The following is a 13,801-nucleotide window of genomic DNA, read 5'->3' as shown; positions in this document are numbered from 1 at the left end:
CATGCTCATGACCATGGTACCAATGATGTTAAAGTGGACTGTGACATTCAAATGATGCCCAGTTGCTACTGAAGGGCCTTTTGTGTGCTTAGGAAACATTCCCATTACTCCCATGAAGGATGGGTCTACAGATTTATGTTGTCCGTCTTCAGATCCTGTCATCAGTATTACCAACCGCTATTTGTCCGGCCCTGCAGCTTTTAATCCCACTCTTCAGTTCTTCAGTTTTGGTGATGAATTGCTCTGTAGCTGTTTTTCATTGTTAGCTGGAATAATGCCAGATACTGGGATTCTTCTGTTGTAGTTGTAGTACATTCAATACATGATTTAATGAGTTATGCTCACTTTTCTCGTAATGAGCAGTTACAGCATGTGCAAAGTTATAGAGCCTGTCTTTATTATTCACAATTTAATTTCAATTTTGCTGTCTCTTACTACAAAACTGCATCTCCCTGAAAGCGTTCAGCTATTGTCACATGGCTCACTACCATGGACAATCAAACAGGGATGTCATTTTAATTAAAGAAACATGTATATATATATATATAAACATCCCCAACACAGTCCAGTGGAAAATAACACCATTGCCTGCTAATTCATAAACAATATGCAGGCTGCTGAGGAGACACAAATGACATGGGCTACACAGAGAGCATGCCTTAATGGTGTGGCTGTATGTCAAAAGCCCAGAGAGAAGCCTACTAAATTACGCTTGTCTAAACATAGGTGTATTATTAGGTTGGTGAACTAACGTAGACTATTATAATGTGTTAAAGTTAGCCAGCTAACTATATTACTTGTTAAATCAGAAACAGAAGCTTCTCTTGACAGTTGTTCCATTATACGGAATAAAATAAAAGATAAATACAATAAAATATAATGCATTATCAGTGATTCCCACAGCATGTTAATACTTTGGGGGGCCCCCAAAGTATAATGGCTCCCCCCAAAGTATAATTTGTGTGTTTTTTTTTTTTTTTTTAACTCAGTGAGCACTCATTTGCATTTGCATTGGTGGCAATGAGTGCTCAGTGAGTAAAAAAAACTTAAAAAACCATAAATTATACTTTGGGGGGAGCCACCCATAAATTATACTTTGGGGGGAGCCATTATATTGGTAAACAGCCTCTATGGGCGCGAGTCCAGACCCACTTTTGGAATCAAATGATGACGTCAGTGGGATTATCTCCTTTATCAACTCCTAAGCATCCCCGGGACAACATCACTAGCCCCGCCCCTAAAAAGGTGTGAACTTGAGCCAATCAAGGACTACTACTACTAGGTCGTCCTTAGACAAGTTTGCCAACGGGTTCGCCAATCCTCACGGTCCTCCATACACCCGGCCAGCTCTGTGGAGCTTTCCACCCCCACATCCTTCCTCAGCACCTCCACGTATGTTGGCGTGGGGCGCCCTCTTGGTCGGTGCCCGTGTGTTGGCTCCCAGAGTACTAACTTGCCAGCTGGAAGTTCCTGGTGTCGATGGCAGTGACCTGCACATTTCAGTTTCCTGGATGCCACCTTGTCACTCAGCCTGGGTAGCCCACCAGGACTAGCCCCGCTCCTAAATTTTTGAGAGATTTGTGAGGAGATTTTTTTTCACGCACCCCCACCCACCCCACCCCGAGTCGTTCCCCCAAAGTATATTTCATTTCTGCGGGAATCACTGGCATTATACTGTATACACAAATTATGTTTCAGTTTTGTTTACATTTACTATTTTATAGTATTATTTTTATAACGGAGCTTACCAAAGACATACATGTGACATCATTATCAGGTCAATGACTCACCGTGTTCAAATGTTCATTCGATGAGTAACCTTATCTTTGCCTGAAATCTAGTTCAATACAAATGATTCACAACCTGCTGAACAAGAGATCAAATTGACCCTTTTAAGGCATACTGTGAACCTCTGCCAGTAATTTAAAATCTGTGTAGTTTAAATTCCGTAAGCTCACTCATACTTTAATATATGTATCAAGAAAGCTTTAATCATCAATTTGTATCTTTTACCTAGATGATTGGAAAATGATAATTGCCATGTTCCTTTAATTTCCCAAAAATGTAATTCAGTTGAGCTTTCATGGCAAATTGTATTGCATAGTGATAGGAACGAGTATCACAAAGCATACAAATCATTATAATATAGTCTGCTATGGAGAAGAAATCTTAAGGAATAGAGGTTTCTACCCAAGTGAGACTGACGGCATCTAAGCTCGGTTTTTATGTCTATCCAAATACACATTACCTTCATATTTGTGTACAAAGGTTCAGGATCTGTCTTACAGTGCAAGTGGATTTACACAGTACTTCTCAGAATTTGTGATTGAATGAAAAATGCAAGGAGACTGGATGGTTAAAAAATAAACATGCCATTTTACTTCAGGTTCAGTGCATTCACACAGCCTCCTTGTTCTGGCACACACAGCAAGCACAGTGACATCCCACACACCAGCTTAGCTCTCATGTAAAATTTACACTGTGTGCCGACAGGCAGAAGAACAGCCGCGTCTGTTGTGTGCGCATTTTCCTCTGCATGTATGTGTGTGTCCACATGGGTCCAAGGATGTGTGTCTGTGGTTGTCTGTACTGTATGCCAATGTGTCTGAGAAGATGTGTAGTGTTGGTTGAGGAATGTCAAGTATGGATGTGATAGAAGTGTGAACATCACACACAGAGTAGGAGAGGGAAAATCGATAGTGGAAACAATATTAAGAAAATGAATTCTCTAAGGGTGTAAAACACATGCCAGAATCGTTTAATTCTCTATGTGTGCTCACAAAGTTTATGAATAGGGTTATAGTTGTGAATTATCTGTCTATAAGAAAAGCTCTCTGTACCGTAGAATAGCTTCAAGTGACGATGAAGACTCTAAAGAGTGGACTACATGACTTCATGGTTGATACTAGAGCAGGATTAAACTCTTCCTGACGTGGTGCACTTGAAACACATCAGCAGGATCACTCTAGCAGAAGAGAAAGGCTCTGAAGTGAGCCGGCTGACCTCATCCAGTGACTTCATGTTTGCTCAGCTAGCAGCTTTTAGTAGACTGTATAGCATTACAATGATAGCAACAAAGCAGACACAGACTTCCACTCAATTTGAAACCAAGAGGGCCAAAGCAAGTGTGGCTCATGTCACGACCAGCGATGAGGGGCTACTTCACACGTCAACGTGGCCATTAGCAGAAATGATTGTACAATAGGTCCCATTAATAGGCTGGAGTAGGCTCCTCATTGGAGATGATTTATTATTAATGTGGTCATTAAAGTGAGCTAGCCTAGCACTGGCTAAGATTATTGATCAGACAAGTCGGGGAGAAAAGGAGGCATTGGTCGTTGAAGGAGAACTAAAGGAGGAGGAGGGGGTAAGTGCTGGGATTATCCGACCAGATGAAAAGTATACTCATCTTTGATCTTCTAACTCATATCTCAAACAGAGTGACAAGCTGTCTCCAGTGTATATTACATTAGTAGTTTCTACTATACTATAATTAATTTGTCGCTCATTCGCTCAGATCAATGCTCGTTTTGCTCACAACTGCCCTCAACACTGGGAGGTAAATGGTACCGTGTTCAGGTGACAGCGGTGACTCTCTGAAGCTAAATCATCACTGCAGGAGACCATTTGTAAAAATTGCCTTTGTGCTTTGTTCCTTCTCAACACCTTTTCTTTCTTGCCTCCTGCTAAGTGACATTGTGTACATGCAATCTATGGCTTCTTTTTATGTATGCTCCTATTCAATATCTGAGTTTACATCAGAGTGGCTCATGGTACATTTTTTACACAAATGAAACTTCCTTAGTCTGAGCAAACTGAACCTTAACAAAAGAACAACTTGCTTGCTTTTACATCAGATGCATGTGTTTCAACTCCCAAATCGACAAAGCATTGCTATTTGAAATTGTAGAAATTAAACCACGCTAGTGTCACTTTCGCGACACATGGCCCACTCTGTGTCACATCCAATTAAAAATACTTTAGACAGGCATATTACCGGCATGAGGTCTCTTTAAAAGGCCCAAGGGAGAGCTGTAGGTAAGTTGTTTCTTGCTGTGAAACCATTGTGCAGGGAAAGGCTGTCAGTGAATCAAGCCCCCTATTGCTAATAACATTGCAACTACTGATGCCACACAAATTATACTTTCAGTAGGAAGTTGCTTTTCTATGACGCATGCATTTATGAAAATTATTGTTATTATTTGGTAGATTTAAACTCCAACCCTATTGTTAAGCCTTTCAATACCGGTGCTCTATTTAAAGTTCCAAACTAATTTGATGCATGCAAACAAACGTCTCTGTTGTCCCTGTTTATGTATATGAAGTGAAGCAAGAACGCAGTTGTCTTGTGAGCATTTCCAACATCTGGATAGAGATTCGCCTGTAGCCTAATTGAACACAGACATTTGCAGTTCCTGTCCTCAGTCTCTGGCACTTTCTTAATCTCATTATCTCTTATTTCGTCTTATTTTGAAAAGATCATGAGCTCTCGCCAACATGAAAGTGAGACATAGAGACAGGACGTAAGAAAAAGAGAAACAGGGGGTGTGGAGAGAGAAAAGGAGAGAGGGAGTTATCCAATTTCTTCAAGCTACACTGTCAGTTGTATTGACCGAACTGGCCAGTTTCTATCAGTGCTCTTTTTCTGTCAATCTGGGGAAATCAGAGAGCAAAGGAGTGGGTTGAGAAAGGCTACACACATCCACTGGGCTCCTGTGTGTGTGTGTGTGTGTGTGTGTGTGTGTGTGTGTGTGTGTGTGTGTGTGTGTGTGTGTGTGTGTGTGTGTGTGTGTGTGTGTGTGTGTGTGTGTGTGTGTGTGTGGTGTGTGTGTGTGTGTGTGTGTGTGTGTGTGTGTGTGTGTGTGTGTGTGTGTGTGTGTGTGTGTGTGTGTGTGTGTGTGTGTGTGTGTGTGTGTGTGTGTTGGGGGGCGCAAGGGCATAAATGAATGGATATCTGTGCAGTAAATAGCCGGTGGATATGGCTGTGTAGAGTGGGTGCTTGTGTGATGTGTGGGATATTTTCTATGTTGATGCTTTTAGCATAAAACTTTCTGACATTAAGGCTAAGAACCACTGAAACCCTCGCCATCTTCTTTGTCATAATCAAAACCAAGAAACACATCCTCAGATCTGTGAAGTCTTCCTAAAGTACACCAGGTCAAAGTGAAAGGATTTTAAGTTGCCATTCAGGTATTTTTTTCAATACTCCTTTTATATTTGTGCTGGTTACAACACTGCTTTGTGTGCTTGCAACAATGCTGTATTTTTCATATAGGTCAGTAAAAGAGCACTTGCAACATACAACAAACAGACCTTGAAGGGTTTATAAGTGTGTGCTTAAACATTTAAATCAAAGTGATGGAGCAGCTGTCCAGTTGTCTGTGTCTGAGCATGTAGACGTGTGTGTGGCAAAACAGTGGGATGAAAAGGGTAAATGCGATGTGATTGGTACCTGTGGGCGACAGAAATAACTCAATTTCCTATACAGGAGCTGAATGCAGCCAATCAGTGCTAGGCTGTTGTGTGTAATGGCTCTGGTGCCTTCAGGGGCTGAATTCTGTTGAAAACAACCCTGCTTGAGCTTCACTACCTTTACTTCCACTAGAATTGTACAAACATAAACACACAATCAAAGGCACACACACAATAAGTTGAAGTGTGAGGATGCCCCAAAAAATAAGAAAAATGTTCTTATTGTGAAACTCTGAATCAGGCTAGTCAGCCTAAGGTGATAAGGGGATGCCACTTTTGATCAAACAAACTAGCTTTTAGAGCGATAAGAAAAGAAACATTGTGTGTATGTTTGTACAAAAAATTGTTGCCCACCCGCCAAAAAAGATAATAATGCCCACATGTGCTAACTGAATAATGAAAATGTTTGCCTTTCCAGGAAGTGGGATGCACTTACAGTACACAGAAGTCATAGGATGAAATCAGGGGTGCATTTTAAAGCATAACAAACAATAAATGTTGTGTCATGCTTCAGGTTAAGTTTATTTAATATTTAACCAATACTATGATCTTTCACTAATCCTGTTTTGAGTTAGTCAAACCAAAGCATAAAAATACCAGGAGTGGAAATTGTTGGCAAAACAAATAAAATACATGAATTATAAAAAGGTTGCAGTGGTATGTGGTGTGAATTTATGTCATTATGTTCATCAAAACAAATATTTTACTCACCAGAGTTTTCGTCGACCCGCTCCTCCACAGTGTGCTCCTTCTGGTGAACCCACTCGCTGTTACACTTAAAGTAGATCTGCGTTGCAGGCGTGGCCTTGCAGTACAGGTTGACCGGCTTGTTCTTCACTATATAGGCCTCCTCCGGTTCCATCAAGAACACAGGCAGAGGCTCAGGGGGGTCTGAAGGGAATGTCTCCGGAAGATCGCCAAGACCAATAAAGTCATCGTCAACTGCGAAGAGAGAGATGGAGAAAGTGAGGATCAGATGAAAGGGAAGATGAATGGAGGGAAAACAGAGGCAGAAATCCCCAGAAAGAGAGATAAGAAATGGGTTGTGAGGGAAAGAAAAGCAGACAAGAGACAGAGGGACAGTGTATTATAACCACAGTCTTTGCATGGGATTATCCACTCACAGCACACAGTGAAATCCCGATCATTTGATATTTTGGAATGTTTACACAAGTGTATTTTAGAGCGCAGGAAATTCTGGGGTTCCTCTCAGGCAATAAGGCTGCATGGATTTACAGAAACTCGGCCTTGCTTGGTCTAACCACAACCAGCTACTGCGGAGAAACCAGAGAGAGGCAGAGCCAATAATGAGAAGCAGAGTTCAGAGGTTGACTCTGAGGAACTGAAGTTATAAGCTGATCTCTCTCTGTCTCACAGTCTCTCTCTTGCTCCCTCCCTTTCTCTTTGCTTTTGTCTCTATCACAGAGACACACACTAGCTCACAGACACATGCACACACACATGCAGCACATCTAATGACCTCAGGCTTTTGGCCCAGTTTGTGCCATTCCTCGGATACTTCTGCACTAGACAGATACGCTTCCCTGTAATTACAACTCCCTTTCATCTCCCTGTCTTAAATCACATACACACAACGGCATATGTGCGTGCACTCGCTCACACAACACACATGCTTGCAGTGCAACAAAACATCGCAAGCACACAAATATATGGGCATACACGCCCACGAGCGAGCGCGGCTAACTTTCTAACTCTTTGAAGAGAAGAGGATGAAGCCTATACTATACGCCACCCCATTTGTCACCTCCAGAACTGTTCTATTCTTACCATCGAACCGGTAGACATCAATTATTCACAAGTGGGAAAGAAAGAAGGCAGAGTAGAGAGAAAGATACACTGAGAAACTGAAGGTGAGACGGAGGGAGAACAGAGAGAGACGGTAAAAGTAACTCGGCCAGACAGACATAGATTGAGACATCGAAATGCAGTTGGGCAGACAGACGGAAACATAGCACAGGAGAACAGAAACAGGAAGGCAGACTGTTCGGATAACAAAAGAGTTTATCAACCCATCAGTAATTCTTCCATGTCCTTCTATCTACCCGTCTCCCAGTCCTGTGTGGACATGCTGGAGCCTTGTTGTCTGACAGAGGTTGCCTCCTGGATGCTTTGGGAGCACTAAATAATGTCTCGGCTGAGCAGATATCTCCCCACGATGTCTCTCTAATGTTATCTCTCCCTCCATACCTGCCACAGATTGAAGTTGATTGCTAGGAAATGAAAGGGCAGGGGCAGCCAATCAGAAACTGACCAAAGTCACCCTCCTCATTGCGAGGGAGGAGGTTTTGTCTGTGTACTGTGGTGAAAGTGTTTGTGTATGTCGGTATGATGCCGGAGAATTCTCTTTGTATGTTTGTGAGTGTGTTGCTTCCCATCAGAAAAAAGTTCCAACTTGTGCTACAGTAACTTCCTAACCGGCTGCTAATTGAGCAGAGGCAGTACAACCTTAGGTGACCGCTGACCTTTCAGAGTAACCTCCTTTCAGTTTGTGTTCGTGTGGGTGCAATCAGGAGCCGGAAGAAGATAATTAGCTGTTTTAAAAAACGTTCATCTTCTGCTGTCTAAACAAGAAAAGAAACTTGAAACATTGTCGAGCTTGTCGTCCTTTATGTCTTTATGAAGGTGATGACTCTTTAATGTAGAAGTCTATTTCAGCAGACCTTGGCTTAGTCTGTTATTTTCTGCTTCATAGTCCTCAGTCCACCCACATCCTTAGTCAGGGGACCCTGACCCAGAAACAGGCAAAGACAGCCAAGGAAACTCATTAAAGATTGTGTTACCCTTCTTTCACCCTCCATTCCCATTATCTCTCCATCTCTCCATCTCTCCATCTCTCTCTCTCTCCCTCCTGGCTCCCTCGCTCTGACGAACTGTGAGGCAGAGAGATCTGAAACAGCCATGAAAGCGTCCCTCCCGTCGCACATGCTCACACATATACCCCCGCGCAAGCATTAATGCGCACAGAGGCACACACAAACTCGCTCACAGATATTCGAAATTCATCAACTTCCTCAGTGCGAGAAATAATAAATTCAAGTGAATGAAACTAGCCCTCCAGTGAAAAATCAGCCCAGAAATGAAAAAAGACACCACATGACAAAATGAAAGACCCTGACTACTTCCAATCACACTGCACCCCCACCAACCCCCCACATCCCAACACTCAACACCTCCCTCCCTGGTGAACAGAATACTGAGAGCAACAAGAAGCTCAAAGAGAAACATTACTTTTTGCTGGCTCTTCTCCCACTGTCTCCATTCATATGCAATGAGGGACATTTCATGATAAAATACTTTGAAGGTTTCTGCAGCTCCATGTTCAAGATGATGTCATCTTAACACATAGCTATGGTTAATCAAAAACCTGATACTGACCTTCCTTTTACAAATGAAACATGCATAATGACATGCTTTTCTCTATCTTTTTTAGCTTTCCCTTATTGTCCCTTTAATAGAAACATTCATATGGCTTGCCGCCACTGTTTGATATGCAATATGGATCTTTTCAAGCATTTGTTATTCTGCAGGCTTGATTTTAATCAGAAAAATTTGCCTCCATATTGAGTATTTAAAATGTAATGAAATATGTCCTCGCAGCTCTTTTATTTAAATTATATTTTCCTCTGTAATTGGGGTGAGTTTTTCTAATTCATATTGTGAGTCTTATTAATTAATATTTTAATACTCAAATTGAATATTAGTTGAATTTTAGATCAGTTCCACATTACAACTACAAAAAGTTTTAAATGAGCTGCATACAGTATTGCCCACAAAATAAAGTAAATGAAAGAATAATATTTGCTATCTTTCGTTGTCAATGAATCCATCAAGTAGAAGTCTTGATAAAAAACAATTTAATAAAGATGAGAATTAATCAAGTGGGATGAAAGGAGCCATGAGAGGGTCTTGGCAGCCAGCCCCTCTTTGGCTTGAGTCAGCCGCAAAAGCTGTGGGAGTGAAGCAATATCAAGGGATGATTACATTTTTGGACATAAGCAGAACAAAGTCAAATGTGTGCACTGGCACACCTACACAGAACAAAAACACAGCCTTAGAGGTAAGAAAAAAAACACCAAGCTCTTAAAGAAATGTGCACTAAGAGCCAAATCTTGAGCAAAAAAAACCGTATTTATGTAATGTAAATATATAAACTGTTGCATGGAGACACCCACACCAAACACAAAGAGATGCACATTTACTGTATGAGGTTAGAGTTTGCAACCTGTTGGTCTACTCAGAATGTGGTGAACAGCTAACCAATACCCACACAACTTGTCCAATTAGCCAAAGTCCAAGTTTCCTACAGAGTACTTCTTCAACAAGTTTATATTGGCAGTATTTTTGCTTTAACTTTGTCTGTGAGTATCAGCCCACCGAATCTCAGACACTACCGGGGGTTAATGACTAGCTTACATCAATAGTTTCCATTAGAAATGAGCACTGGCTGCCAATATTACGAATCATCCAACAACTGGAGTTCAAGTACAACTTAAAATGAGCTACTGTACAGCAATACCTCCTGAATCTTTATTACCTCTTACCACTGCAATCAGTACACCACTATTACCGGACCATCAATTCCATAGTCACGCTAATGAGGTCTTTTATGCTGAGAACAGTGAACACTGATGACAAAACATCCACAACACATTAGACAGGGAGTCAGTTTCCAGACTGCGATGACTTTTATCCTGGGCTTCAGTTTCTCCTTTATCGCCTTTTCACAAAATGCACTTCAGTAGATAAATGCTCCGGTAATTTTACCGTTTGACATCATATGTCAATAATAAGTCGAAGACGATGTTCCAGGAAAAATGTTCTGGAAATTTGATTACTAATGAGCAGAAATTACATGTCAGGAGGAAGAGCACAAACAAGATTGTTATGTACTGAATCATCAAAAATGGAAGTCTATCTTTGTAGTTAAACTGACGATAGGGTCTCCATCCAAATCTTTCAAATCCAAAATGCAATAACTACATTGTTATAAAGATAAGGGCAGAGTTATGTGTGAAATTGATACACATAAAAATGCAGTTCCACAAACACATACAGTTTGTGCACTATGCACTCAATGCTTTGTATAACGTCCAGAGCTATAGTGGATCTATCACCTATTTTCCTGTATTGTACGCCTGTTAGACTGCATTTCTCACACCATATATTGTGTGCGAGTGTCTGCGATAACAGCTTTAGAATGCTGGGCTCTGACACCACTGTGCAAGATAAGCTCTCTCTATTTTATCACTCACGTAGATTTATTGTCCCAAGGAAAGCACTGTATCAGTGGGGCCAATGTTTCCCTTCAATCAGGGGAGAGTCAAGCATGAACGAGGATGAACACTGGCATAAATCTCCTCCCTCTTCATTCCTGCTTTATTCCTATTTATCCTCTTCACCCTCATCTCTGTCCCTCTTGCCTTCTACCTTTCACTTTTCTTTCCACTCGGCCTCCTCATCATTCTTATATATCTTCCCGCTCAAGATATAGAGAAAAATATCAGTAAGTGGTTGACCAGATAGGCAAACACCGGGGAGTTTTACTAGCCAATGTTTTGCTATGCCGCAATGGAAAAGGACAAGAGGTAGTTTGCAGCTGAGTGGTCAAGCAGAATAATAAACCACTCAGCTGTCATGTCAATTGAAGCAGGATAAATAGGCTGTCAATCAGATCTACCTATAAATGTGCTTTGAGCACACCTACCCATTATATTGAGTGAACATAAATCAATGGTAACGGCCTCTTCTAGTCAATACTTGTTAGTATTGGACTTATACATCCCAGTGCATCACAGTGGCTCTAATCAATATGTATGGCTTTTGTTTTAAAAGCAAAATCCTTTAGAAGCTCCATGAAAAACAGGCAACGTGAGCAGAGGCTTACTTCCACTCTAATGTCTCTTTCCAGCCAACTGCTTTATATACACTAATGTGTCTACACACTTTATCTGCAAGGGACTAACGCTTGGCTGCAGCAGGTATTTATTGATTACCGTTAGTGGCCAGTGACCCCTCCCTCGCCCTGTCCTATCTGAGCCTCTCTGCTAAACACACTCATATTTCATCTCTGGGGAATTTTGCCATCACACTAGCAGTGGAGGAGAAGTCTAGAAAAATCTGTCCTTAGAGTTGAAAGACAGGTGGCTCCAACATTAACCTCCCAATCAGTTCACGGCCCAGAGTCAATGCAGGCCAGAATCACAACGACCCTTGCTCACAAAAATGGCCAAATAAACCAAATGAATAATTCAATCAGGGCATTATATAGCGGCCCAATTCATGGGTCTTATCTTTACCAGAGTATGTGATGAAATTGGAAAAATGAATCTTCACAAATTGATTTAGCCCACTGCAGTAAAGAGCAAACACACACAGCTGACAAGAGAGCAGTCGTGGGACTGGAGATAAGCATTTCAAATCTATCTACTAAGAAATGGACATTTACCCAATAAACAGTACCCTGTGTTTACCCTTCCCCCTTTTATCCATCTCCTGTGGTGACGTTAGGTTATTAAAAAGCCAGAAAAAAAGGGAGAATCTCTTAAAAAAAATAACATATTGTGAAAGCAGTCATTAAGTTAATCAATTTCAGAGCACATCAACATTACTCTATTCCTGTCTTTGTGCAGCCAGTCATGTCTTTCTCATTGGGGGTGTTTACACGTTCTCTCTGGTCCTTATCCCTGACCTTCACTCGGTCCTCTCTGGCTCCACTCTGGCAGGAGGCAGCTGGTGGTTGCCAGGGTCATGCTAGGCCTTGGCTACTGTCTGTCCAGTCCCATCACAGCACCCGGAAAGGCAAGGTCAAAACATCATGATAATTAAAGCTCATCATTTTCATAAAAAAAAAGGTCAGACACTTCTTCCGGTAATAGCATTAAAGAAAAATGGGGAAAACGTGGATATGAAATTAAGAAGTTGTGCCAAATTATAAGTATAAGATCTATAAATTGGAGCGGCTTTGGCTCAAAAGAAGAGTCTGTATTTCACAAGGGTAGTGGTTCAAAACCCATCTCTTACTTCTTCCTGATTATATCTAAAAGTGTCCTTTGGCAAGACATTGAACTCAAAGTTGCTCTTGAGCGAATCTTAGGATAACTGAAAAGCACAACGTCAGGTAAGGATGGGGTGGAACTATAGAAATGAAGTCCATTTACCATTTAGAAATAGAAAACAGATGGCACTGCATATGGCATTTACTAAATCAGACTTTCATTGTTTTAAAATACATTTTTCGCATTATAAATGTTTTTTATAAACTGATATAAATTGCTTAGAATCAATATAATAGTCCCTATTTATAGTAAGATATCCAGAGGTATCCACCTTCTTTAGTCCATGACTAACAAAGAGTAAGTAAGAGAATTATGTAAAGGGATGGAATGACTATAGGTTAGGGATCTCTGTAATATGAACAAATGGTGCTCAAGTGGTATTGACATCAACACCATCTGCACAACTGGTTAACATGTACAAATCACATCTCAGATGAGCAAAGGTCACATTGCTTCAATGAACCACCAGGTAATTATCACTGGCAAATAAAAAGCTGTTTTCCATTCCTTTATTTTGGTCTTTGATACTGAAATGTTGTATACATCTGTTAGCTGTATTACTTTAAAGTAGCTATTAATTGAATGCTTTTTAATGCATGACCAAGTAACATTGTTCATCTATGTATTCACATAGTACGATCCTGGTATTTTATTGCTCTTACTTACAATCTCAGTTTTTCTGCTGCAGGTCTAAATGCTTTTCCGCTCACTCTTCAGTAGTTATGGTTTTTCAACGTTCTCTCTAAACTGTATATTCCCACCCTCTCCCCTCCCCTCCACACATTTGCTCCCTCCTGGATGAAAAGCCATTTTGGTGGTTGATTGGAGAATGATGCTGCTACTTAGAGAGTCACTCCATCAGCACCAAGAGAGGAGAGGAGAGCGCAAGGAGAGAGAGAAAAGCTCAGGAGGAGTAGTGGCTCCCTGGGGCGCTGTAGCTGTGATGGGTGAGCTGTCAAACGCCCCATTGTCCAAATTACCCAGCAAGCACCATGTCACCACTCGGGACTAATTTACGGTGCAGTGCGGTGCGGCACAGACATCGCTCTCTGAGTAAAGTCCGCGGGAGAGACAAGCGTGGGTAAGGGGTGTAAGGAAGGAGTGGTGGGTCCAACACAGCACCTTCCAAAGAGGTAGAGGAGGGCGTCAAAGACAGACAGTCCCAATGCAAACCCCAATTAACTGTCTTTATGCTTCAAGGCCTCAATGACAGGTGTCAATATGATTATGTGTCATGCCCATGTGCCTCCCGG

The 13,801-nt window shown here is 41.4% G+C and overlaps 1 protein-coding gene across 4 annotated transcripts in view; it reads right to left on the bottom strand.

Moving 5' to 3' along the window:
* The window catches only part of unc5c (unc-5 netrin receptor C), a 111,529-nt gene that overhangs the window by 42,742 nt on the left and 54,986 nt on the right, over positions 1 to 13,801 (bottom strand). For all 4 annotated transcript variants that reach the window (XM_034204571.1, XM_034204580.1, XM_034204588.1 and 1 more), the window contains one exon: positions 6,184 to 6,414. In XM_034204571.1, coding sequence (XP_034060462.1) covers positions 6,184 to 6,414 — 231 coding nt within the window. The remainder of the gene's footprint in view (positions 1 to 6,183; positions 6,415 to 13,801) is intronic.

Source organism: Gymnodraco acuticeps, unplaced genomic scaffold (assembly GCF_902827175.1).
Source record: "Gymnodraco acuticeps unplaced genomic scaffold, fGymAcu1.1, whole genome shotgun sequence".
NCBI classification, from domain to species: Eukaryota; Metazoa; Chordata; class Actinopteri; order Perciformes; family Bathydraconidae; genus Gymnodraco; species Gymnodraco acuticeps.
This window is presented reverse-complemented; position numbering and strand designations above follow the sequence as displayed.